Source organism: Ochotona princeps, chromosome 13 (assembly GCF_030435755.1).
Source record: "Ochotona princeps isolate mOchPri1 chromosome 13, mOchPri1.hap1, whole genome shotgun sequence".
Lineage (NCBI taxonomy): Eukaryota > Metazoa > Chordata > Mammalia > Lagomorpha > Ochotonidae > Ochotona > Ochotona princeps.
The window spans coordinates 69,101,403-69,126,288 of record NC_080844.1 but is presented as its reverse complement, the minus strand read 5'-3'; the positions used below and the strand labels follow the sequence as shown (position 1 = coordinate 69,126,288).

Genomic DNA, 24,886 nt, shown 5'->3' with positions numbered 1-24,886 from the left:
AGGTGTCCGTGCCAAGCACAGGTTCGAGTCGCAGCAGCCCGCATTGTAGTCCCCTGCTGACACCCCTGAGAAGGAAAAGGTCCAGCAGTGCCAGCCACGTGAGCCCTGATATCACGTGTGGACATGGCTGTGGAGGCTTGTCTCACTCTGCCCTGTTGGTGCTTCTAGACACCCCGCAGTGACGTGGGCGTGAGCACGAGAGCCATGAGTGAGTTTCGGATTCACCATGACGTCAACGAACTGCTCAGCTTGCTCCGTGTGCGTGGGGGCGACGGGGCAGAGGTCTACATGGACCTGCTACAGAAGAACAGGACGCCCTACGTGTCCACAACAGTGTCCGCTCACAGTGCCAAGGTGAGCACGGGGTCGGGCAGGGCTGGGCAAGGTACACAAGGAAACACTTGGAGTGATGGATGGGGTGGGCAGGGCATGTGAGGGGACGTTTAGATGGTGATGGACAGCCGGGGCAGGCAGGGCACACAGGTGGACATTGATACAGTGGTAGGTGGGGCCCCATGGGAGCTCTGGGGTTGGAGCTGAGGGTCACTGGCCAGGGAGTGAAGCCCCATGGGTCTCCGACCTTCCAAAGGTGCTGCTGTGTGGGTCTGTCTGTTTTCTTTCTGAGACAGAGTGATTTGCCTTAATTGTGTGTTTTGTTTCTGAGTCTGATTTTCTTGGAGCTTTTAGATTAACTGCTACCATTAAGTTTTTTACATTTGTGCTTTTCAGGTTAAAATCGCGGAGTTTTCTCGTACTCCAGAAGACTTTTTAAAGAAATATGATGAACTCAAATCCAAAAATGCAAGGAACCTGGATCCTTTGGTGTACTTGCTGTCAAAGTTGACAGAAGACAGAGAGGTGGGCGCTCCTCTGACTCTGAGGGGAGAGACCCGTTGGGAAACACTGATTGGGAGCCAAGGCTGAGCGGTTCCGTGCCCTGCATCAGGAGCTTGGGAGGTCATTGACCTACAGTCACCTCTGCCGGGGCGGGTGAGGGGGCAGTCTGGGGTGAAGACCAAGCAGGCAGCCAGGATGGTGAAGTCCTGGTCCATAGCCATGACTGGACACATTGACTGCCAGGGGCTGTGGCCAGCTCCATTTGGCAGAGCCCAGGGCTGACCACCCCCGGGGACACGGTCTCTGTGTTCTCAGACCCTGCAGTATCTACAGCAGAACGCGAAGGACAGGGGTGAGCTGGCTGCCAGCAGCACCACCAGCTTCAGCGTCCCAGCCTCGGCCTCCAAGATGTCCTTGCAGGAGCTGGAGGAGCTCAGGAAGCAGCTGGGCAGTGTAGCCACAGGCTCCACCTTGCAGCAGGTACCACCTGGGTGGGCACTTGTCTGGTGGTCAGCAGCTGAGGCAGGGTGGCACTTTGACATAGCAGCTTAACTGCCGCCTGTGGTCCTGGCATCCCATGTGGGCCCCGCTTGGGGCTCCATTGCTTCGCTTCTGCAAGTGCACCTGGGAAGGCAGTGGACAATGACCCAAGTGCCTGGCCCCGCCCTGGCCATTGCAGTTATTTGGAAGTGAAAAAGTGGATGGCACATGGATTGATTTCTCTTCATCTCTCTCCCTGCCCCTTCATAATTCTTCTGCCTTTCAAATAAATCTTAAAAAGTAAATTAATTAAAACCTAGATTTAGGTCTGCAGAGGTGCAGCGCTGAGCCTTGGTGGCTCCAGGTGACTGCCAACCTTCTGGGTAGGGACTGGCCAACAGGGCCCTGCTGGACACCCTGTCATATTCTTGGAAGTATGTGGGTCCACTTCCCAGGCCAGCTCATGGCGATCAGCGGTCCATGGACGGGCTAATGATCGGTACCTGCCAGCCACTTAGGAGACCCGGATGGAGGTCCTGGCCCAGTTCCACCTGTCAAAGGTGTTTGATAACGGACAAGCTTATGACAGTGGCTTCTGGGTCTGCTTCTCGGGAGCTTGGCAGACACAGGAGGTGGATCTGCTTTCCCGCTTCCTGGGGCCTGGGGGTCACCTGAGCCAGCCGGGTGCTGTTCCCACCGTGTGGCCCTGGTTTTCTAGGTCTTCCTCCTCACCTGCAGGCCCTCCTGGGTCTGAGTTTGTTTCCACCCTGGTCTGATGTCTTCTCACGTTCTTGCCTGTTGACTCCGAAGGCCTCAGCCTGACAGGACACAGCCTGAGCTTCAGGGCTCACCACTTGGTACTGGAGGACATGGGAGGAGACTCAGGCCCAGCACTCAACACGTGGTTAACCTCCTTCCTCGCCAGACTCACAGTACCCTCTCCACAGGATGCGGGAGCTGGCAGATCACCTTCAGAAACAGGGCTTATGCTATTCCTGGGGCGGCTCCTGTTGCTGACACCATGGCTTCTGTGCAGGGCCAAGGCCCCCAGACAGAGGGTCTGGGACGGCAGACCTGTGCTGCAGGCGGCCCCATGCTAGAGCCTCCTGTGTGTGTCAGATGAGCAGTGTTGGCCTGGTGCCTCTGCCCTGAAGTGGCCTTTCTGTTTGTGTGTTTGGAAATGTCTTGCTAGTCCTTCGAGCTTACCAGAAAGATGCTTCGTGACAAGCAGAACAAGAGGAATCTGGGCCAGCCTCTCCCTGTCTTCCCGGCCTGGGTGTATGAGAGGCCAGCGCTGACAGGGGACTTTCTCATTGGCTCTGGGCTGAGTACGGATGTGGCCTTGCCCATAGGTAAGTCCGTGTTTGTGTCTGGCTCCTGGGGTCCTCACAACACATGCATGTATGTGGTGACCACGTAGTGGCCTGCCTGTGTGTGCCCTGTGTGGCCCTGCTGGTCACCTGCTGGTCAAGTGGTGTCCTTCAGGGCTTGCGGCAGTTGAGCACTGGGGGTGCTTTCAGAGTCCTGGGCATCTGTCCCAGGCTGCTCCACCAGCTTCTCATCCCTGTGTGTTTCCTGGAGTGGACCTATGGGCTCCATGTTGATGCCCTGCAGTGCCGGCTCACGGCAGTTCTGCCCTACCTGTCACCATCAGTGCTGAAATGCAGCTGGGCTCACAGAACCTAGCCCTACAGCCTCTGGCACTGTTCTGAATACAGATACGCATCCTCCCTGCCGCTATATCACTTTCTAACCTCCACAGCGCTGTGCTGGGACCCCCCGAGCCCTGACAGCCCAGCGCTGTGAGCTGCAGAGACCTTGCCCTTGGCACTCTGTCCCTGTGCATCCTCAGCTCAGCGCAAGGTTCCCCCCTCTGTCATCTAGGATGGCAGTGGTGCTGTCCTGTGTGCAGGACTGCACGGCTGAGGGGGCCGATGGAGACAACGAGCAGTGCCTAGGCTGAGGCTGCCTCAAGAACACCACACTGCAGGCACGATCTCCAGGGTCCTGAGGAGTCGCCAAGAGGTCTTCCCAACCAGCAGCCACTCCCTGTGAGCCAGCCAGCACCATGGCTGGTCCCAGCTGCCCTCATAGGGCCGTTCCTTCCCCTAGGGAAGTCCTGCAGTGCCTCCCAAGCTCCCAGGCTGATGCTTTCTCTGAATGTGTTTAAGGATTTTATTTATGTGAAAGGCAGGGCAAGAGAGAGAAGTTATCCATCCATGGGGCCATCTGCACCATGGCTAGGGCTAGGCCGGTCCGAAGACAGTGTCTCCCACGTGGGTGCCCATCCCAAGGACTTTAAAAAAATTCATTTCTCAAAAGTTTGGGCTGGTGTCACCTTGCAGAGAGGGCCTGTGAACACAGCTGACATTGGGACTCTGCTGCCCGCCTCTTGCCCTCCACCACCATAGCTGTGCACTTGGGGTGTGAGGAGTACATGGCAGAATGTGAGACATCTGCTTGCCTGAGGAGAAGCCCGAGTGTGGGTGAGGCCCTGGCCCTGTGTCGACGCCCTGTGGAATCCACAGGCTCAGCTGCAGCCAGTGGGAGCCCTGAGCCCCATGGTGTCTGTGTCCTCAGGTGCACTGCCCCTGGCTGCCCAGGAGGCAGCTGTGGTGGAGGACTTGCTGTATGTGCTGGTGGGCGTGGATGGCCGGTATATCACTGCCCAGCCCCTGGCTGGGAGGCAGACTCGCACTTTCCTTGTGGACCCCAACCTTGACCTGTCCATCCGCGAGTTGGTGAACAGGATCCTCCCCGTGGCTGCCAGCTACTCCACTGTGACCAGGTAGGGTGCTGTCTTGGCCAGCCCCTCTGCTGTGTGCCAGGGACCCTATGCCTGCTGCCCTGGGCAGGACACTGGGCGCTTCCCCATAGGTTCATCGAGGAGAAGTCTTCCTTCGAGTATGGCCAGGTGAACCATGCGCTGGCGGCCGCCATGCGCACCCTGGTCAAGGAGTACCTGATCCTGGTCACACAGCTGGAACAGTTGCACAGACAGGGCCTGCTGTCGCTGCAGAAGCTCTGGTTCTACATCCAGCCGGCCATGCGCACTGTGGACATCCTGGCCTCCCTCGGTACACTACCCTAGGCCAGCATGCGTGAGGGAGGCCCGGGCCAGTGCTGGGCTCACTCTCCAGAGCCCGAGACCCTGCATGTTCCCTGTTTTACGGATATGGGGGAAAAGCCCCGCAGCTCTGGAAGGGCTCTGTCGGGAGGAGCACCTGTCAGCGGAATGGGCAGGGCCACTGCTGGATGGAGAGTGGCTCACTGAGCTTCCTTCCTCCTGCAGCCACCTCAGTGGACAAAGGTGAGTGCCTCGGGGGCGCAACGCTAAGCTTGCTCCACGACAGGACGGTCAACTACACAGGAGACAGCCAGGCCCAGGAGCTGTGCCTGTACCTCACCAAGGCGGCCAGCGTGCCCTACTTTGAGGTTCTGGAAAAGTGGATCTATCGGGGCATCATCAATGACCCATACAGGTGGGGCCCGTCCCGTGGAAGGTCACTGCTTGGTGGGCTCATTTCCCTGGACAGCTCCCCACGCGCACTGTGCCTTGTGTTTAGCCCAGGAATGCAATGTAGTTGGCTGCCAGTGGGTGGTGGAGGATCAGAGTCCTAGGCTTCCTCCTGTGACCTGTGTCCCCTGGCCCACAGGCTTCCGTGTGCCTCAGGCACCACAGCACCCTCTTTAGGGTGACTGCTGGTGAGCGGGACATGTTTATGTTGGGCTCATTGTCCCAGTGGGAGTGCTCTTGGTGCCTCTGTTCACTGTGGGAGTGAAGATGGACCAGTTTCTGTGGGGCTCGGTGCACCCCTACATCCCTAGTCAGATATCCCATCTCAGAGGTTGTGTGGGCCCATCGCAATGGTTCAATTAGCTAATCCTTTACCTGCAAGTGCCAGCATCCCATATGGGTGCCAGTTCGTGTCCTGGCTGCTCCACTTCCCATCTAGCTCCCCACTGTGGCCTGGGGAAGCAGCAGAGGTCGGCCCAGAGCCTTGGGACTCTGCACCCCTGGGAAACCAGATGAGGCTCTTGGTGTTAGGTTGGCTCAGTTTTGACCTTTGTGACCATTTGGGAAGTGAACCAGTAAATGGAAGATCTTTCTCTGGTTCTCCTCTCTCTCCGTAAAATCTGCCTTTCCAATAAAAACAGATAAATCTTTGAAGTGAGGTGGGTAGGTTCTTTTTTTTTAAAGGACTTGTTTGTGAAATAACGATGGAGTTGAGAGAGGGTTTTTGTGTCCACTGGTTCACTTGCTAGATAAACAGGCTGGCTGGGGCTGGTCCAGCATTCCATCCAGATCTCCCAGGCAGCTGGCAGGCCCCGTTCTGCCGTTATCCACTGCCATCCCAGGCATGTTAACTGGGAGCTGGGCTGGGAGAGGAGGCTGAGACAGTATTCCCACATCAGCACCAGCCACTTGGGGCTCCCTCCACTTGGGGTGGTGAAATGGTACTGCCACCAGCTGTCACGCTCACACTGCCATGTGCCTCGTAGTGAGTTCATGGTGGAGGAGCACGAGCTGCGCAAGGAGAAGATCCAGGAGGACTACAACGACCGCTACTGGGACCAGCGCTACACTGTTGTGCCCCAACAGATCCCGTCCTTCCTGCAGAAAATGGCTGGCAAGATCCTCAGCACAGGTGCCACGCCCTCCCTGGGGGCTCCACCTGCCCACCCAGGTCTGCTGTGGTGGCCTCACCATCCCCTTCTGCTCAGGGAAGTACCTGAATGTGGTCCGAGAGTGTGGCCGTGATGTCACATGCCCTGTGGCCCAGGAGATCCTCTACACACTGAAGGAGCGGGCATATGTGGAGCAGATCGAGAAGGCCTTCAGCTATGCCAGCAGGGTACTCCTGGACTTTCTGATGCAGGAGCAGGAGCTGCTGGCCCACTTGAGGTACAGGAGCCTGGCCCACTTCCTGGCCCAAGTCTTGGGGGCCCTACCTCAGCCCCCAGCAAGTTGTGTGCTATCCTGGTGGCAGGTCCATCAAGCGCTACTTCCTGATGGACCAGGGGGACTTTTTCGTGCACTTCATGGACCTCACCGAGGAAGAGCTAAGGAAACCTGTGGAAGACATCACGCCCACACGGCTGGAGGCCCTGCTGGAGCTGGCCCTGCGCATGAGCACTGCCAACACCGACCCCTTCAAGGATGACCTCAAGGTGGGCATAGACTGTCGCCATGCTGCAGAGTTCCACCTGCTGCTGCTCAGGGGCAGGTTGGGTGGCTGGACACTTGGTGTCCCTTGGGGCGTGCACTCTGCTGTGTGCGAGCCTCAGGTCCTGTCAGGTACCACCTGACAGGTGTGTGGTCCTGGCCTGCTCCCTGCTGTGATGCATCCCAGCTGCCCATCTCTCTCTGTCTGTGCCTGGGTCAGCCTCATGAACTCCCTTATGGGTTCCCGGTCCTGTCTGTTTCCAGGGCTTCTTTCCCTGGCATGTGTTCATGTCTACATCATCCATGTCACTCACTGCTTTCCCATTCACCCTTGCCTGTCCTGATGTCCTGACAGTGCCTCCTGTCTGCATGTCCCTGTCCTGGTGTCATATCTGCAGGCTTCCTTACCCTGCTCACTACACCATGTATCTGCAGGTGGCGTGTCTGTTGGTTGTGGGCATTCCATAACCTCCCTGTGAGCCGTTGGTGGCTGGGGTTGTTTAGGTTCCACGTTGTATAGGTTTTATGATTTTCCATCAGTTACTATTTCTCTGACTTTGGCCTGTAGTGGTTGGAGAGTTATGTAGAATTCATTTTATAGAATTGATTGATTCATTTAAAAGGCACAGTAAGAGAGGGAGAGACATCTTCCACCTACTGCTTCACTTCCCAGATGTGAACAAGAGCCTGAACTGCATACACCAAAGCCCTGGAGGAGTGGGAGGGCCCGAGAGTGCAGCATCGTCCACTGGGGAGGGAGCAGCTGCTGCACTCAACCTACCAACAGGTGTGGCCAGTACAGACAGCTCACATGTCCCCTGTGTCACAGACTGAGGTCACACCTCCTGTGTCATGTATAGACTGAGATCACACCTACTGTGTCATACATGGACTGAGGTCACACCTCCTGTGTCACACACTGAGGTCACACCTCCTGTGTCACACACTGAGGTCACACCTCCTGTGTCACACACACTGAGGTCACACCTCCTGTGTCATACATAGACTGAGGTCACACCTCCTGTGTCACACACTGAGGTCACACCTCCTGTGTCACACATAGACTGAGGTCATACCTGTGTCACACACACTGAGGTCACACCTCCTGTGTCACACACACTGAGGTCACACCTCCTGTGTCATACACAGACTGAGGTCACACCTGTGTCACACATAGACTGAGGTCACGCCTCCTGTGTCACACATAGACTGAGGTCACACCTGTGTCATACATAGACTGAGGTCACACCTCCTGTGTCACACAGACTGAGGTCACACAATCACTGTGCCAGAGTCTTGGACACTCTCCACTGTTGTGCATTCTTTAAGATTGGCCAGCACTGCTGCCTGCTCCAGCTGCCTGCGTTTCTGGCTCGACTCCATCTTGCTGGTCTTCTGGGGTGCTTTCATTTTCCGTATTATCGCTCTTTGTAGCCATCTGCAGAATGTCTCCTGTGTCTCTGGTGGTCTCCCCATGTGTGGTCATTACCGCGTGCAGGATGCCATCGTCGTCCTGCCCCGTGTCCTCCTGCACCTGTGCTCACTGGCGCACAGGTGTCCGGCTGTGGGGGTTGAGTTTTTCTTCACTGCTTTGTGTTCACTCAGTGTCTGAGCTCTGCTTGGATTGCAAGCATGCCAGCACACATGGGTCAGAAGGACATGCAGGTCAGAAGTGTGCATGGGTCTGAGCCAGGTCCAGCTCTCGTGCTGCGACTACTCCAGGTCTGGCCTCTGAAGGGGCAGTGCCACCTTTTGTTTCCCCCAGATCGACCTAATGCCTCATGACCTGGTCACCCAGCTGCTCCGGGTGCTGGCCATCGAGACCAGGCAAGAGAAGGCCATGGCTCACGTGGACCCCACTGAGCTCACCCTTAGTGGGCTCGAGGCTTTCTCCTTTGACTACATCGTCAAGTGGCCGCTGTCGCTCATCATCAGCAGGTGAGGGCCAGCCACGGGGCCTGGAGTTGCTTGTGTGGTGGCCAGGCTGCAGTACAGACCCTGCCTGTCTCCCCAGGAAGGCACTGACCCGCTACCAGATGCTGTTCCGGCACATGTTCTACTGCAAGCACGTGGAGCGTCAGCTCTGCAACGTGTGGATCAGCAACAAGGCCGCCAAGCAGCACGCGTTGACCTCAGCCCGCTGGTGAGCCCCCTGGCCACCCCATGTGGGGGCAGTTCCCACGAGGAGCACACTGACCTGGTGTGGCAGCCTGCAACTGCCCTGTTCCCTGCCTCTGCGTACGCCCATGTGGCCGTGTGCCACGGCACCAGGGAGATCTGGGGGGCATGCACCCTGTGGAGTCTGTCCAGGGTGTGGCCTACGAGTGTCCATGGCCAGCGTGGCATGCTGGCCATGGTCCTGCAGGCGTCAGGCCTACTGCTGTCAGGTGCGTCCAGGCTGGAAGCACATCTGGGCATCCGTAGGCAGGAGCAGCTGCTGACCCCAGTGCGTGCCCAGGTTCGCCAGTGCCTTCACGCTGCGCCAGCGCATGCTCAACTTCGTGCAGAACATCCAGTACTACATGATGTTCGAGGTCATGGAGCCCACCTGGCACGTTCTGGAGAAGAACCTCAAGTCTGTGAGTTGGCAGTGGGCTTCGTGTGGCCAGGGCTGGGGCGTCCGTTGTCTCCCAGCCTTGTCCTGTGATCTCCCATGTACCAGGGAGAGGGAGAGGCACAGAGGTAGAGGGGGCATGGGAACAAGGCAGAGAGGACATGGGGTAGGAGGAGGGAGGCACTGAGAGAGGGGTGGCTAGAGCCCGGAGAACAGGCCCAGCCCTCCGTCCACAGGCCTGCAACATTGATGACGTCCTGGGCCACCACACGAGCTTCCTGGACACGTGCCTGAAGGACTGCATGCTGACCAACCCTGAGCTGCTGAAGGTCTTCTCCAAGCTCATGTCGGTGTGCGTCATGTTCACTAACTGTATGCAGGTGTGCCGTCTGTCCCCGTGCTGCCCTTCCCCTGTCCAGGGGTCATTCTGGGCCTCCCTGGGTATCCCCATGCTGCCCTTCCCCTGCCCAGGGGGGCTTCCTGGGCCTACCTGGCCATCCCCAGTGTTGTCCTGGACCTGGTCAGAGCACAGTGATGACTCTCAGCATTTTGGGGCCCTTGTCACAGCAGTTACCCAAAGACAGGGTCAAGTGGCAGGGGCAACTTGGGCTGTTGTGGGGGTGGGGTGCGGGTGCAAGAACCCCCCCCCAGGCCCAGAGCCTGGCAAGACTCCAGAAGCCATTAGTTTTGGGAAGTTGCTTCCTACAGAGTCCATGGCTGTGCTGATAAGCACCATCCCCAAACCCCAGAAGTTCACACAGAGCCTGAAGCTGGACAGCGAGCTGGGCCGGCTGACGCTGGAGCATGGCACCATGCTGGGGCCACCCACAGAAGCCGAGCGGGCCGAGGAACGCAGCCGGAAGGAGTCTGCCAGGAGGGTGTGTACCCTCAACTATCCTCAACCCTGTCCCGGTGGCCATGCTGGGGTCAGTGTCATGGCTTTTATCTCCTCCTCCCTCTGACAGCAGGAAGGATCAGGGACAGGGTCACAGTATGGGTAAAGGTGTGGCCATGCCAATTAGCAGGGATCAGCAGGTATAGATGGGCATGGTGGGCCCAGAGTCAGGCAGGAAAGACTTGCCCTGCAGTGCTACACAGCTCAGGTGGTGTTCCCGCAGTGGCTTTTCCCAGTTCCCTGGTCTCGGAGTTTGTGTCTCATGAGGTCAACTGGACAAGCCGTTCAGAAGAAGGGCAGTGGGGCACAGGGTGCTGGCCATTCTGTCATCATGTGGAAGTCATGTGTGCAACCCAGCTGTGCTGCCGGGCTGCAGGGTGGCTGCAGTGGTTGGGTCCCTGCTGTTGCGTCAGACGAGAACAGCGTTTGCCCTTCCTGACTCCGTTCTGGCCCAGTCTCAGCTGTTGGGACCATCTAGGGAGTAAACCAGCAGTGGCAGAAGCCTGTGTGTTTCAAATAAGGGGAAATACCATGAAAAGAAGAAGGGAACAAAGCCCAGGCCTGGGCCAGGCGCTGTGACCTAGCAGGTGAGGCTTCCACCTGTGGTGTTGGCATCCTATAGGCGCCAGTTCAGGTCCCGGCTGCTCCACTTCCCCTTCAACTCTCTGGCTGTGGGCTGGGAATACAGCAGAGCATGGTCCAAGTGCTTAGCCCCTGTAGCCCGGAGGGAGACCTGCAAGGGGCCTGCTCCTTGTGGGGAGTTGTGGGGACAGTGCTCACTGCGCCCACATTGAACCCCCAGTGAAGCGGCTAGGGGTACTCACCACCAGTGGGCTGAGGTCAGCACGTGCTGCCTGGCAGCCTTGTTGCAGAGCTGGCATGGGCCTGTTCCAGCCCTGACCATGACGGTCAACCAGTGGGTGAAAGCTCTTTCTCCCTCTCATTCTGCCTTCCAAATACATAAGTCTTTAAAAGCAACAACAAAAACAGATTCCTCAGGGAGCTGTGGTGGCACAGGGTGTGTGTTTACCTGCTCTTCTGTGTGTCCCAGCACCTGACCGAGCACATGGACACGCCTCAGCTGGCCTCTGGCTTCGAGGCTGCTATCAGCAGCTTTGACAAGAACTTCTCTGCTCACCTGCTGGACCTGCTGGCCCGACTGAGCATCTATAGCACTAGCGACTGCGAGCACGGCATGGCCAGTGTCATCTCCAGGTAGGTGGGGTAGAGACCAGACTGGGCGGGCTGCTGTTCCTGGAGGGCAATTGGAGCCCCCCGTAACTGGGCTGGGAGCATGGATGCTGCTGAGCAGCTGGGAAGGGCCAGCTCTGTTGAGTTTCCAAGAGTACAGGTTCTAGTCCTGGCTGCTCCACTTCCACTCCTGCTCCCTGCCAGTGCACCTGGCAAGACAGCCAGTGACAGCCCACGTGCCAGAGCCCCTGCACCCTCACGGGAGACCCACATGGTCTCTTGGCCTGGCCTAGCCACTGGTCATCCAGAATGTCAACCAGAGGATGGATAGATTGCACTTTGTGTGTCTGCCTTTGGAACTAAGAGTGAGGGTCACGTGGCTGTGCAAATGGCCGACGGCACACCTGGTCAGGATGGTGACCAGTATGGCCTTCTTAAGCAGTCCAAGGGTGGCCCTCTCCCTTCCACAGGCTGGACTTCAACGGCTTCTACGCGGAGCGCCTGGAGCGCCTGTCTGCAGAGAGGAGCCAGAGGGCAGCACCACCTGTGCCCGGCCCCCGAGGGCCCTCAGCAGCAGTGCCCAGGGTGGCGGTCACTGCACAGTGAGCCTCAGCCCAGGCAGGAAGTCCACGGGGCAGCAGGTGCCATTGGCCTGCCCCTGTGGATGTGTTGCAGCAGCCATCAGCACTGAGCTCTGTTTCTCCAGCTGCCCTTCTCTGAATAAAGACTCAATACCTGGCTCTGCAGGACTCTGATGCAGCCAGCTTCCCACGTACACCCAGACCTTCAAATGGGGTTCCTTGGCTGCTCAGTCACTCCAATACTCCTCTACCTCCCAGTTCCCTAATCCTGTGGTAGCCACACAACCAGCCATGGCCACACCCCTTCCTGTACCACTTGCAACACCCAGCCCAACCCCCACCTGATGGCCTCTTGGGTGGGGCTGGGCTGTCTGTGTAGTCCTGGGTCTGTAGACCTGGAGTAAACAGGTTTCTACATGGTGTTGTGGAGGGGGATGTGAGCAGAGGGGGCCCTCAGCCAGGAGGTGCTGGAACGAGTGACCCCCCCGCCGAGGAACCAGCAGAGCTGCTCCTCCAGCCACAGGCGTCCCCTTGGCAGCAGGTCGTCTCCAGCTGAAGTCTTCAGAGTCCCTGCTGTGTGCCATCAGACCACAGGGCTATCCTAGCCCCCTTTGACATCACCCTTTGAAGTGCTTTCCAACCTGATCCCAGGAAGTTCTCCCTGTTTGCCCATCTCCCCAGTGAGGTGTGACCTCAGGAGGCATGGGGAGCCTATCTGGCCATTCTGTGTCCACTTCTGCAGGTGTCACTGAACTGCCCTGGACCTGAAAAGTCCCATATGGCCATGGGGTGTGGGTTATGGGTCAGTGTGGACAGGTGGGGCGGGGGACTGTGGGTAAAGGGGTGTGGGTCTGCACCTGTAAGCAGTATTACTGTGGGTGCTATGAGTCCTGGTCTCTCAACAAGGGGGAAAAAAGCAGGGTGGAGGGCTCAGCTGGCCCTGTAGAACTCCCAAAGCAGGGCTGGGGACAGCCCCAAGGAGCAGCCTAGGCAGCCTCCTGCTGGCCCAGACCTCACTGTGGGAAGAGCAGGACACAGGATATAGCTAAAAGCTTCCTTGGGTGCTGGATGTGAGTGGACCTAGGAGACCAGACTGCTGGGAGCCACTGGGGAGGTAGTTGAGGCAGTCAGGCTGGGCAAGTCAGGTGTGCACCACCCTGGCCCAGTTCCTGTGCCCTGCCATGAGAGGGGCCTATTGGCTGGGGAAGGCATGGGCGGGGCCAGGGAGCCCAGGGGCTGGGCCTGAACCAAGGAGCCAGAGTGCCCAGGAGGAGCCTTCAGACCTCATACTGGACCATGTGTGGCTGGGGACCCTGGTTGCTCCCCTGGCTGTGCCTGCAGGGTGAGTGGGCATCGGGGGGAGGCGGGTTACCTGGCTTCCCACTGTCCTGCAACAGTGACAAAGCATGCAGTGTCCAGCTGGGAATGGCTGACTACACAGGGTACAGCCAGCTGTTCTCCCTGGAGGGCTGCGCACCCTGCTGGGCCCGGGTGGGGATTGGGGGAAGACAAGGGAGCATGAGAGTGTCTGCCGCGTAGGGACTTGTTCCAGAGCCCCTGGCCCACCTTCCTTGCCTTCTGAGAAGGGTGGAGATGAATAGCAGTTCTCAAACTTGATGCACACACCCCCCCCCCCCAATGCTGGGGTTGGGTAAGGGAGGGTCTCCTGACCGTCTGGAGCCAGGCCGCAGCTGCAGGTCTGTTGTTGGATACGGGGTTTGCAGTCCTTGGTGCGGTGAGAACATGGGTGGGGGCAGGAGTGGCTCTGCCCAGTTCCTGCTTGAATGCAATCCTGCGGTCACACAGAGGAGAAGTACTGGGTGGGGGCATCAGTGCAGGGGCCACGTGCCTCTGACCACCTCTCCTTCAGCCATGGCCCTGGCTGCACCCCAGCCCCCCACGCAGCCCTACCAGGTGGTGTGGCCCCAGCGCCTGCCAGGACCTCATGCCCGCCGAGCCCTTCCTTCCAACTCGGTAAGTTTCCATTGGTCCCCTGTGACTGCCCACCACCATGTCCCCACTGTGATATGGCATCTTGGCTCCTTCTTGGTAACTGTGGGCGTCAGGGGCTCAGCAGGTATTGGAGGCTGTGAGTGGGGGGGCATTCCCACTCTGGGGTTCTTCAAGAGGGTGCCGACCCTGTACCTGCCAGCTCCCTCAGGGTGGGTGTCTGGAGAGGGACAGCCAGACACAGAGGCTGCTTTGGGCATCACCCCACCTGGAGGTTTAGCAGGCCTCAGCTAGGACCCAAGCATCAGGCCAGCTCAGGGGGCCTCTGGGGCAGGCCTGGAGGAGCTCTGGCCAAGGGCCAAGGGCTGGTGACTTCCCCCAGACTGAGCTGTGACCCAGGCTGGGTGGCCTGGTTGAGTCTGCTCACCACGACCTGTTTCCGGCCCAGGGTCAGTACCCAGAGGATGTGAGCTACGTGCTGCAGGCCAGGGGCCTCAGCTTCACACTGCACCTTCGCAAAAATAGGTGAGCAGGGCTCCGGCCCACCTGCCCGACCCTATCCACTCTGGCCCAGGTGCTCAGTGGTGCTTGCTCCTCCAGGGACTTACTGAGCCCAGGTTACACAGAGACCTACATAGGCGCTGATGGTGTGGAGGTGACAGAGCAGCTCCAGCAGGTACAGCCGGGCAGCCCCTTTGCCATGGCGGCAGAGCACAGGGTGGGTTTGAGACTCCTGCCCTCCCTCCAGGACCACTGCCTCTACCAGGGCCATGTGGAGGGTCAGCCAGTCTCAGCTGCCAGCCTCAGTACCTGCAACGGCCTCAGGTGGGCCCTGTGGGGCCTGGGAGTTGGGGGGATTGAGTGGGGAGAAGGGTTGGAGGCTGGGCCTGGGGGAGCGTCTTCCTTACTGGGACAGTCGGGTACTCAGGCTGCCGGCCCTGACCCAAGCAGCCAGAAGCACTCTCCTGGCCTCTCCACAGGGGTTTTTTCCGGGTTGGCTCTGCTGTGCACCTGATTGAGCCCTTGGATGGGGCTGAGGACGGGCAGCATGCCCTGTACCTAGCCGAGCACCTGCTGCCCACAACTGGGACTTGTGGGGTCAGCAACAGCAGCCTGGAGAGCCTACAGGGGCCCCGGGTCTCAGCAGCCTTTAGGCCCAGGGTGAGCAGCTCCCTGGGGGCCTCTCTGGACAGCCCTGCCTGAGGGGAAGGGGGTTGGGGGCAGGCTGCCAGCAAAGTGCTGGCCAAGGGCTCACTGGCTTCTCCTTGCTGTGGCCCAGAACTGGCCGCTGACCCGGGAGACCCGCTACGTGGAGCTCTATGTGGTCACAGACACTGCAGAGGTATGAGGCTCCGGACCAGGAAGGCCGGAACCCCCTGGGATCTTGTTCTCCAGCACACCAGCCATGGGTCTTTTGTCCCCAGTTCCGAAAGTGGGGGAGCAGAAAGGCCGTGCAGAAGCGGGTGCTGGAAGCAGTGAACCATGTGGACCAGGTGGGGCAGCTATGAGCAGGGCTGATTTAGGGGCAGAGTGTGGGGACCCCTGTGCCATGTCTGGCTATTCCCAGACATGCCTCACGGCCCTGCCACCCTCCGGGACCCCCAGCTATACCAGGCGCTGAACATGCGAGTGGTGCTGGTTGGCCTGGAGATGTGGGAGCACCTGGACGCCTTCCGGGTCAGCCCTGAGGCCGAACGCACGCTAGACGCCCTCCTGGGCTGGCGAGCGCACCACCTGCTGGGGAAGCAGCCTCACGACAATGTGCAGCTCATCACGTGAGTGGACAGGGCCAGGAGGGGATGGGGCCGGGAGCGTGGACAGGGCACCCTGTGACTGTCCATTCCAGGGGCGTGGACTTCAGCGGGACCACCGTGGGGCTGGCCAAGGTGTCAGCCATGTGTTCCCAGAGCTCGGGGGCTGTGAATCAGGTGAGGGGAGGCCCCAGGTGATCCGGGGCGGTAGGCATGCCCCAGAACCCAGGTCCTTGTGCCAGGTACTCACAGCCCCTCCTCCTGCAGGATCACAGCCCAAACCCGCTGGGTGTGGCATCTACCATGGCTCACGAGCTGGGCCACAACCTGGGCATGGACCATGATGAGAATGTCCAGGGCTGTCACTGCCCAGCACCCAGTGGGACTGGTGGCTGTATCATGGCCTCCAGCATCAGGTGCGTCCCTGAGCCTGTGGGCAGGGTGGACAAGGAGGGAGCTCAGACGCCAGCCCCTGAAGGGACTGTGCCCCTCCCTGCAGCTCCAGGTTTCCCCGGATGTTCAGCGGCTGCAGCCGCACCCATCTGGAGACCTTCCTGGACGGGCCCCAGACGGGCTGTCTGGCCAATGTTCCTGACCCCCGCCGGCTGGTGGGTGGCCCCACATGTGGGAACCACTTTGTGGAACCAGGGGAGCAATGTGACTGTGGCCCCCCACAGGTACGCCCCAACCCCAGCGAGTGGGAGAGGCAAAGGACTGGGCCTCTTCTCTCAGGCCTGGGGGCAGCTGCTCAAGTTTCCCCCAGGCCTGCAGGAACCCCTGCTGCAATGCTACCACCTGCCGACTGGCTGAGGGAGCCGCCTGTGCCCATGGTGCCTGCTGCCATGCCTGCCAGGTCAGTGAAGGACCCTGTGCTGGTCCCCACCGGCCAGAGGGTGGGTGGGTGGGTAGGTGGGACTAAGACTATGGGTGGGGCCAGGACGCTGGGTTCCCCCCACCCCCGGGCAGGTGCGACCAGCTGGTGAGCGTTGCCGCCCAGCCAAAGATGCCTGTGACCTGGAGGAGCTTTGTGATGGCCAGGAGCCCGAGTGTCCTGAGGATTCATTCCGGGAGAATGGCACGCCCTGTCCAGAGGGCTTCTGCTACAAGGGGACTTGCCCCTCGCTAACCCAGCGCTGTCAGGAGCTATGGGGGCCAGGTAAGGAGGGCCCACCTGCTGCCTGTAGGACCCAGAGCCAACATCTTGATGTGGCCAGGGCTGACTTGCTCCTGGCCCTGCAGGTGCACGGGTGGCCATGAACACCTGCTTCACCTACAGCATCTCCCCCAGCTGCCAGGGTAGCTTCCCAATCGGCTTGGGCAGGTAAGTGCAGCAGGATCCGAGGACCTGCCCATGGGGCTCCCAGCCCCTGCAGCCAGCTCTGGGGGCGGGAGAGTGGTCGGCAGGGTACCGTCCTAGCTCTAGGACCCACAGGTGCTGCCCTCATCCGCAGGGCTGACAGGTGTGGCATCCTGTTCTGCGAGGGGGGTCTGGAGCCCCCACTGCGCAGGTACTGCACCGTCACATCTAGTGTGGCCACCTGCCAGGCCCTGTTCACGGACAGCAACATGGCCTTCGAGGCTGTGCCCTCTGGCGCCAAGTGTGGCCCCAGCCAGGTGATCAGTGTCTGGCCACTTGGGTGGCCATGGCAGAGCTGGGGTGGGGTGCAGGGTTGGGTTGGGAGTGGGACCTGGGCCTCCAGCTGTGCTGACCACCCTCTGCCCCACTGGCAGGTCTGCTGGGATGGACGCTGCCAGGGCCTCGATGTCTATAGATCCAGGAACTGTTCTGCCAAGTGCCATGGCCATGGGGTACGCTGGCCTGCCCCGGCTATCCTGCCCACAGGGTCTCCACAGAGCCTCTCTCCAAGGCCAGCCCGGGGATTCCAGGGGAGGCAGGAGGGACAGGCCCCTGGGTGCCCTGAGCCTGAGTCTGAGCGCTCCCAGGTCTGCAACCACAAGAGGGAATGCCACTGCCTGGCAGGCTGGGCCCCACCCTACTGTGCGGAGCGGCTGGCTGCTGGGCCTGTAGGTAGGCACCCTTGGGCCTGGGGTGAGGATGAGGCCCCTCAAGGCCGGCCTAGCCCTGGCTGCCCCCACCTGCTGTTTCCTCCACCCCACCCCCAAGGGCCTGGGACCTCCACAGTCAGCCAGGTGTCTAGCCTGGCTAGCCAAACCTGTGTCTTACAGCCCCCAGTAGGCTCCCGTTCAGCGCCCTGGTGGCTGTGGTGGTCCTGGCAGTTGTGCTGGTCGCCGTGGCAGCTGCTATCATCTACCGCAAGGCCCAGAGTCGTGGCCATGGGAGGTGGGGCCTGCCCTGCACATGCCCTACCTCCCTACACAGGCAACCCTGGGCCCTGCGGGCATCAGGGTGTGGTTGGGGGACACTGATGGACCTGTCCCTCCCCAGGAGCCCAGCATCCAAGGCCTCCATGGGGATGCCCAACCCGCTCTTCCGTCTGGGGGGTGAGGCCTTGGCCCCTACCCCAGGCCCTCCAGCCTCTCCCAACCTCCCCAGCCGACTGCCTAAGCCCTCATCTTCCACTGGAACCCCAGCAAAGACAACTGTCTCCTATGAGGTGAGTGGGGCTCACTGAGGACCATCTACAGCCCCCCACCTTTGAGGCCACATTCACCAGGATGGGGATTTGGATGTCCCAAGACACGGATATCACAGTTCAGGGTGTCTCAGGACAGGATGTCATGGGATGGGGTGTCACAGGACGGGGTGTCATGGGATGGGTTGTCACAGGACATGGGTATCACACAATGGGACCAGGGGATCCCTAGTGTGGGTGCGCTCCGGGAATCCTTCCTGCTGGGAGGTACAGAAGTGGAGTGGAGCTGGAGGCCACGAAGGCCTGGGGTTGGGGAGCCTGTCCCTGTCTGCCTCCAGCCCCTGGGGTCATGGCTGCTCAGCTGACTCCTCTCCCACCCTCAGCTCAGACCTGCTCCACCCGCCAAGCCCCTTGTGAAGCCCAGGCAGGTGAGCACATGGAAGTGGCGGGGTGGGGGGCAAGCAGTGCTGATCTCACGCTACTTCCTGTGGGCTGTGGCCATCCCTGACCTGCTAATACCTCAGACCAGCACTCCCAGGGGAGCTATGCACACTGTCCATATGTCAGGCAGTAGGAGACTGGAGGACCGCACTCAAGGGTCCTCAGGAGCAGCAGCAGGACTCGGCCCGGCTGCATGCTGGCCTTCGGGGGGGTCCCCTAGGGCATGTGGCTTGGCTTGTCCCACACGCAGGTCAGGGACCTCATGGTGTTGACCCACACAGGTCATCAAGCCAAGCTCTGCACCCCCAGTGCCCCCGGCCAAGCCCAGGCCTGGAGCTGCTGACCCAGCCGTGACCCAGGTGAGCTGGGGCGGGGCTGTGTCCCTGTGTCCTCCTGTGTCCTGCCTGGGGCTGCCCTCTGCATAAGGCGTCAGATTATCCATCACAAAGCAACACAGAGCCACCCTGAGGCATCCAGGCGCACCCTCTGTCACTTGGCGAGCACAGGCCCAGCTGGACAGTCATCCACACATGGCCCACCTGGGTACAGAGTTAACCTGCACACACAGTCCACCTGGGTTAAGGCACACAGCCTAGTCAGGCACAGAGTCAGCCGCACAAGGCCCACCTGGAAGCTTGAGGCTGACCCGAGATCACCCTCCCCTGAACCTCAGGGCATGCTGGCTGCCTTGATCAACTGTTCACCTTCAGTTACCATAGCCCTTACACATTTTCTGTCTTACTCCAAGAGGACTGCTGGCCCGCCAGTTGCTCCAAAGCCCCCTGGGCAGAGGTGGTGAGAAAGAGCCCACAAGAGTCACACGCCACGTATCTCAACCCTCAGCTCAGCTGCCTCTTGCCCCACGGGACATCAGGGCTGAGGACCCAGCTCCCACCCAGCTGAGCCCCAGGCATCCCTCTGAAGGGTGGTATGCCGCAGCTTGGTGAGGATGTCCATGGCTTGGGTCCAGTTCCGTCCAGTTCTCCTGAACCTCGGGTGAGGGCCTAGCAGGGCTGGGCACCTGCATGCCTTGGCTTGAATAGCCCTGCTGGGCCGGTTTCCTGCTGATGGCCCAGAAGACAGCCTGACACCCAAGGGCCTGGACCCCTGCATACACATGGAAAACCTGGACGGAGCTTTGGCCTGGTCCAGCCCTGGCAATTGCGGCCATCTGAGGAGTGAACCAGCAGATGGAAGACTCTCGTCTCTGCTTTTACAGAAATAACTAAAGATGAGAACATGTTACATCACAGGGCAGATCTAATTAAAATGCTCATTTTATCAACAAATTATTGCCTGGTGATGGGGTGTTGTGGTGCTGGGAGGGTTCTGGTCCCATTCCCCTTGTGGGAACACCAGCCCAGACCTGAGCCCAAGGACAGGCACCCTTGGGACCCAACACCAGCTGGTATACATCTGGGAAGTGGATGTGGAGGGGTGCTTTCTGCCCAGCCTAGCACCCACCCTGTCAACCTCTGCCCCTGCCTCCTTCCTGCCCAGCTTCACGCATCTGATAGCACCTCTGCCTGCCCATCCTCCCCACCTCCGCAAGAAGCCAGCTGGGCCCCCAGGGCTCCCCTCAATAGCTCAGCTCTGTTCAGTTGCATGGTGGCCTGGTGCTGGCTGTGACGTCCCCGTGGGCACCTGACCCTGAGCTGTTTGCTTCAGAAACAAGAAGTGCGGGCACTGTGGCTACAGAGGAGCGGCCGTGAGGGGAGAGAGCTGTGGCCCTGAGGTCCCCACAGCCGCCTGTGACCCAGGGGCAAGCCCAGGCATGGCCTGGCTCTGCCCTTGAGGCACTGCTTGGGACCCCATGTATGGGATCCTGGCCCCCTAGAAGACTCAAAAACTTGGGTCCCTGCCACCCTGTTGGATGAGCTGGGCAGAGTCTTGGGCCCCAGCAGCTGGGCTACTCTTGGGCACCAGCAGGGAGGAGGGAGCAGCTCGTCAGACTCCGCCCCTCCTCCCCTGGCCCTAGACCTTGGCTGAGTCTGTATCCAGTATAGCCAGGTCTGGGCTGGGGTCCTCGTGTGGCGGGGGTTGGGCTGGGCTGGGCTGTGTCCTCAGGTGTTGGCGTCTGGTCAGCTGTTCCTGCTCTTAAGCTCTAGTTCCAGCAGGGGGCACTGCCCAGGCTGCCTAGGTGCTCCCAGTGTGAGCCAGGCACTAGACTCCAGGCCGTGGGGCCAGGCTCTGCCTTGTGCAACTCCTTCCAGCTGGTTGGGGAGCAGGTGTGCTTTTGACCCAGGAGCATGTGGGTGGGGGGGAACTGCTGACCAGGGTTGTAAAGCCAGCTGTAGCGTGGGCACCCATGGCCTGTCTCCACCCCCAGACTGCACATCGGCATCTGGTGGGGAGCAGCAGGCAGGGGAGGGGGTCTGTAGGCCAGGTTGTACTTGGTGGGGATGACCCCACATGGCCAGCCTGGTAACTGTGTCCTTCCTGGGATGCAGCTGGGTGAGCCCATGTGGAACAGCAGGACCCCAGAATGGGGTGGGATTCTCTACTTTTTAAAATAAAGTATTTTATTTAAGTTTTTTTAATTTTTAAGAAAAACACATTTTTTTATTTGAAACAGAGGAGGTAGGTGGGGAACAGCAAGGCAGTGCCCATGAAGGCTGCTGACACCACAGACGTTGGCTTTGTCCCCATGTCACAACCCTGGTCCCCCAGCTCCTTCTCTGCAGTGTGCAGGGCAAGACAGACTTTTGCCAGATTGTACGGTAGGTGGTGACTGCAGGTCAGAGATCAGACTGGCAGGGTGGGTTAGTGTGCTAATCCTCCAGCTGCAGCATTGGCACCCTGTGTGGGCGCCAATCTGAGTCCAGCTTCGGATTCAGCTCCCTGCTATGGCCTGGGAAAGCAACAGAGGGTTAGGTTGATGGTTCAAGTGCTTGGGCCCCTGTAGCCTTGTGGGAGCCTGGGAAGAAGCTCCTGAGAATGGAGCCAGCAGGACTGGCCACCAAGGAGATAGGACTGTTGTCAATGGAGGTCAGGGCCTCACATTCTGGAACTGCCCAGGCTGTGCAGGGTCTGGAAGCTGTAGTGTTGGGGACCTGGCCTGGACCCATTCAGGTACAGATGGCTGAAGGCTCACCCCACTACTTCATGGTAGGTTGACTCATTTGCCTGGGTGCACCCTGAAGGGCAGGGTTCCTGGGCTCCTGGATGCAAGCTGTTGTCCCCACTTCTCTGCCTTGCAAACACACGAGACAAGGAATTCTTTCAAAACTTAAAACCGTGGAAAGAAAATCAGAAGCTCTAAAGTAGCTTCCTGGGAATCACGTGTGGGACAGGGCAGCCACACAGGATGGAGCACCCAGCAGCTGGGCCTCTATGCCCACCCCTGGCTGAGGTACCTGGGGCTTTCCAGGAGGTGCAGAATCCTGGGCTGAGGTGGGGGGCTCATGTCAGCTCTGCAGGTAGCACAGGTGTGTGGTGTGCCGAGCCTGGGTCCAGGCTCCCTGCAGGCCAGGTGGGATCCCCAGGTTGGCATTTCCCTGTGAAGGGGCTGGGAGTAGTGCCTGAATGGCCTTGGAACTCCCCATGGCTGCATTCCAATAGACAGCACTGGCTGAGTGGGATTATCTCTGGGGGAGGTCCAGGGTGTCCTTGGGGCCTGACCCCATGCGAGCAGGTGTCTCCCAGGACCCAGGGTGGTTACACCAAAGGCGCTGCTACCCCCAACGCCTGCCAAGGCCTGGGACTGCCCTGGGCATCTTGGGCTGAACCCCTGTCCACCAGCCTGTGGGGACCCTCCCAAGTCCCAGATACTTTAAAAGCTGGGGTGCAGACTAGAGCACAGGACTTGGATGTAATTTGGGGTACAGTGCTTAGATGTAGAGTTGGGGAATAGGGTTTGGGTGCAGAGTTGGAGTACAGGGCTAAATCAGGCACAATCCTTGGACCCCAGAAAGGCCCAGCCTCACAAGGCAGAGACATGGTCTGTGGGGGATGCAGGAGCCCATGCCGCCCTCTGGGGCTCAGTGTAGCCAGGCTGGGGGCTGAGCCTGGTCGGGTTCCAGGGCAGCTGCAGGGAGGATGGACGGAGGAGGTAGCCCCAAGGCCTGAAGGCCACTCCCTATCACACTGGCCTGCTATGCTATCAGGGGCCCTGCTCTCTCCTGCTGAGTGGAGGTCCAGCCCAGGCTGCCGGCAATCCTGGCCAAGGCCCCAGGGACGGCAGGAACGATGGGGTGAGGCTGGCACCTGCGGTGCCCTGTCCCTTACCTACGCTTTGGCCAGGAGCTATGCTAGGGAGGTGGGGGCTGCCCCTCAGGGGTCTTGATGTTTTGGCTCCCAAGAGGAGAGGGGATCCCCGAGTCCCTCATCCCCTGCCCTCACAGAACCTTTAAGACAAGGACTCGGGGAGGCCGCAGGTTCTGAGGGCCACAGCCAGGCTGAGACCAGTGCTACCACTGCTCAGTCTACACCCTCAGCCCTTGCTTCAGCGCCCTGGCCTCAGCATTGAGCTGCTAATCACGTGAGCCCCAAGGCAAATCTTGGCTTTGTGGTGTGAGAGGAAGCTCGGGGAAAGCTTGGGCATTCTCAGAGGGTAGGACCCCCACCCTGATTCTCACCGTGTCATTGCCCACCACCTGCGGTGCTGGCATCCCACATGGCACCAGTTCAAGTCCCAGTTGCTCCACTTCTGATCAGCTCCCACCCTGCTCATGGCCTGGGAGGACAGCAGAGGATGGCCCAAGTGCTTGGGGCCCGGCATCCACACTCCTGCCTTCAGCCTGGTCCAGCTCTGACTGTGTGGCCATCTGGAGAGGGAACCAGCAGATGAGGCCCTCTCCCCTCCTTGTCTCTCTCTCCTAGAGCCCAAGGTCGAGGTAATCCCCTCCCTCAGCCTGGGAAGGACAGCTCAGGGGAAGGGCCAGTGTCCTGTCAGTCATCCTGACCTCTCTAACTTCCATGTTTGGAAAAGTGGGGGCTCACTTCGAGCCCCCCAGGACCCTTCATCTTAGATGGAGAAAAGGGAGATGCCTGTGTGCTGAACTCTTGAGGTTTCCCCTCTCCATCTCCAGGACAGGGACCAGGTCCCACCCCTGCCTCACACTGGGGGAACTCCTGCTCTCAGCCCCACGTCCCTGCTTGGGGGGCTGGATGGGGTGACTCCCAGGGGCTGAGGAGTCTGTAGCTCACACGTGACTTCCCCAGGCCCCTCCCCACATTGGGGGACCTTGCCTTGTCCACCCAGAAGGAGATGTCCTGGCCCCCCAGGCTGGGAGAGACAGGGACACGCAGACAAAGGGCCGTGCATGCGTGGATGCAGCCCAGCTGGCCTGGGGAAGTGAAAGGAGGAGGCAGTGTCTGTGGGTGGACGTGCCTCCTAGCAGCTCGGCCCGGGGATGGAGGGGCACAGGGCACCTGCTGAGGAGCCCAGGGACACCCCCTCCTGCTTCTGCACAGAGGCCGGGCCCTCGCCCACACAGACCCCATTGGTCTCACGGGAGGGCCAGGGGAGGCTGCAGGGGCAGTGCTGAGACCCCAGCTGCTGGGTTCAGGCAGAGGGGGCAGGAGCCCTCTCACTGGAAACTTACTGGGCTAAGATGTCCCTGGCCCCAGGGACCCCACAGAACAGAGCCCATTCTGAATGCCTACAGAACCCAGTAAGACTAGGGGTGTGTGATGGCCTGCCTGCCTGTGTCCATCTGGGAGGAAGGGGTGCCTGTTGGGCCAGTGCCTGGGCCTAGGAGGGCCTCCAGGGCGGGGGGGGGCGTGGGGTCTGCAGCTGCTGAGCTGGGCTGCTGGGTCTGGATCTCCCCCGTGTGCCAGGGCTGGCCGTGACGCAGGCGGGAACTTGGTACAGATAAGCAAGGCGAGGACTGCCTGTTCCCAGGCCAGCAGCCCCTGCCTCCGCCCGCATGTGTGGCCTTGGCTCAGAGCAGGTCTTTGTGCCCCAATCTTGAGGTGTGGGGGTGGGACGGGGTCCTCAGCATGGAGCCACCCTCTGACTCCACGTGACAGTCGCAGGCCAAGGTCCCGTTGGCCCATAAAAGGAGAGTGGGGCTGGCAGCGGCAGGACCCATGGCGCAGAGCGTGGCTCACCGGCCAGACTCAGGTAAGCAGGCCCTCCACCCTGGACCACAATTCGGCCAGGACCCCAGAGGAGCCGCGAGGTGCCGTCTTCCTATGCACATACTTCTTTGAGCATCTGGTCGGAAGAGGTGTAGTGCATGGGAAAACGGGGCCCCGCTCCAGCAGCATCCAGCACCGTCTGTGCCCATCGGTCTGGTCCAGGGCGCCTGCAGGGGAAGGGTCTGTTAAGGGTCGGGTGTCCCTTCAGGAGGTGACGGCTGGAGGCATGGCAGGGACTCCCGCCCACAGGACCTGTACATCACCTGAAGACAGCAGCGGCGACTTGGACCTCTGTTCCACAATAAAAACTTCAGACCCAGAGCCCTGCTGTGCGTGTCTTTGTTGTCAGGGGCGTGGGGGGCATGGTGGCACGAGGCTGTGGGGGTCTAGTCCTGGGGTC

General features: G+C 60.1%; 2 protein-coding genes across 7 annotated transcripts; both read left to right on the top strand.

Annotated features, from left to right (window-relative positions):
* The first annotated feature begins 150 nt into the window (after nt 1–150).
* TUBGCP2 (tubulin gamma complex component 2) lies at nt 151–11,849 on the top strand. Of its 3 annotated transcripts, XM_004579732.2 has the most exons (17): nt 151–354; nt 730–858; nt 1,153–1,317; nt 2,510–2,669; nt 3,898–4,105; nt 4,195–4,394; nt 4,610–4,799; nt 5,821–5,966; nt 6,043–6,223; nt 6,309–6,489; nt 8,250–8,422; nt 8,499–8,627; nt 8,943–9,063; nt 9,275–9,418; nt 9,788–9,916; nt 10,985–11,148; nt 11,595–11,849. In XM_004579732.2, exons 1-17 carry the CDS (start codon nt 205–207, stop codon nt 11,728–11,730), a joined length of 2,706 nt encoding a protein of 901 aa, XP_004579789.1. In that variant the 5' UTR covers nt 151–204; the 3' UTR covers nt 11,731–11,849. The 3 variants fall into 3 exon arrangements, with proteins under 3 accessions (XP_004579789.1, XP_058527302.1, XP_058527303.1); XM_058671319.1 differs by lacking the exon at nt 1,153–1,317; XM_058671320.1 differs by lacking the exons at nt 10,985–11,148; nt 11,595–11,849 and having other exon boundaries at nt 9,747–9,868.
* A 926-nt stretch (nt 11,850–12,775) lies between these two features.
* Nucleotides 12,776–19,691, top strand: ADAM8 (ADAM metallopeptidase domain 8). 4 transcript variants are annotated; one of them, XM_058671228.1, is made up of 23 exons: nt 12,776–13,047; nt 13,576–13,679; nt 14,104–14,180; nt 14,256–14,331; nt 14,404–14,480; nt 14,636–14,816; nt 14,935–14,997; nt 15,080–15,148; nt 15,261–15,430; nt 15,502–15,583; nt 15,674–15,822; nt 15,906–16,083; nt 16,170–16,259; nt 16,373–16,562; nt 16,646–16,727; nt 16,858–17,020; nt 17,138–17,215; nt 17,351–17,435; nt 17,594–17,708; nt 17,814–17,982; nt 18,345–18,389; nt 18,684–18,761; nt 19,151–19,691. In XM_058671228.1, the coding sequence occupies exons 1-23, from the start codon at nt 13,002–13,004 to the stop codon at nt 19,199–19,201; spliced, it is 2,418 nt and encodes an 805-aa protein (XP_058527211.1). In that variant the 5' UTR covers nt 12,776–13,001; the 3' UTR covers nt 19,202–19,691. The 4 variants fall into 4 exon arrangements, with proteins under 4 accessions (XP_058527211.1, XP_058527210.1, XP_058527208.1 ...); XM_058671227.1 differs by lacking the exon at nt 12,776–13,047 and having other exon boundaries at nt 13,366–13,679; nt 16,445–16,562; XM_058671225.1 differs by lacking the exon at nt 12,776–13,047 and having other exon boundaries at nt 13,366–13,679.
* The last annotated feature ends 5,195 nt before the right edge of the window (nt 19,692–24,886 follow it).

Excerpts from the sequence above, each read along its gene's own strand:
- TUBGCP2 (XM_004579732.2), top strand. The coding sequence starts at position 205 with ATGAGTGAGTTTCGGATTCACCATGACGTCAACGAACTGCTCAGCTTG. Across the intron at positions 9,064-9,274 it reads TGGAGAAGAACCTCAAGTCT|GCCTGCAACATTGATGACGT; the intron begins GTGAGTTGGCAG and ends CTCCGTCCACAG. Across the intron at positions 9,917-10,984 it reads GGAAGGAGTCTGCCAGGAGG|CACCTGACCGAGCACATGGA; the intron begins GTGTGTACCCTC and ends TGTGTGTCCCAG.
- ADAM8 (XM_058671225.1), top strand. The coding sequence starts at position 13,449 with ATGGGTGGGGGCAGGAGTGGCTCTGCCCAGTTCCTGCTTGAATGCAAT. Across the intron at positions 16,084-16,169 it reads GTGACTGTGGCCCCCCACAG|GCCTGCAGGAACCCCTGCTG; the intron begins GTACGCCCCAAC and ends AGTTTCCCCCAG. Across the intron at positions 17,983-18,344 it reads AGACAACTGTCTCCTATGAG|CTCAGACCTGCTCCACCCGC; the intron begins GTGAGTGGGGCT and ends TCCCACCCTCAG.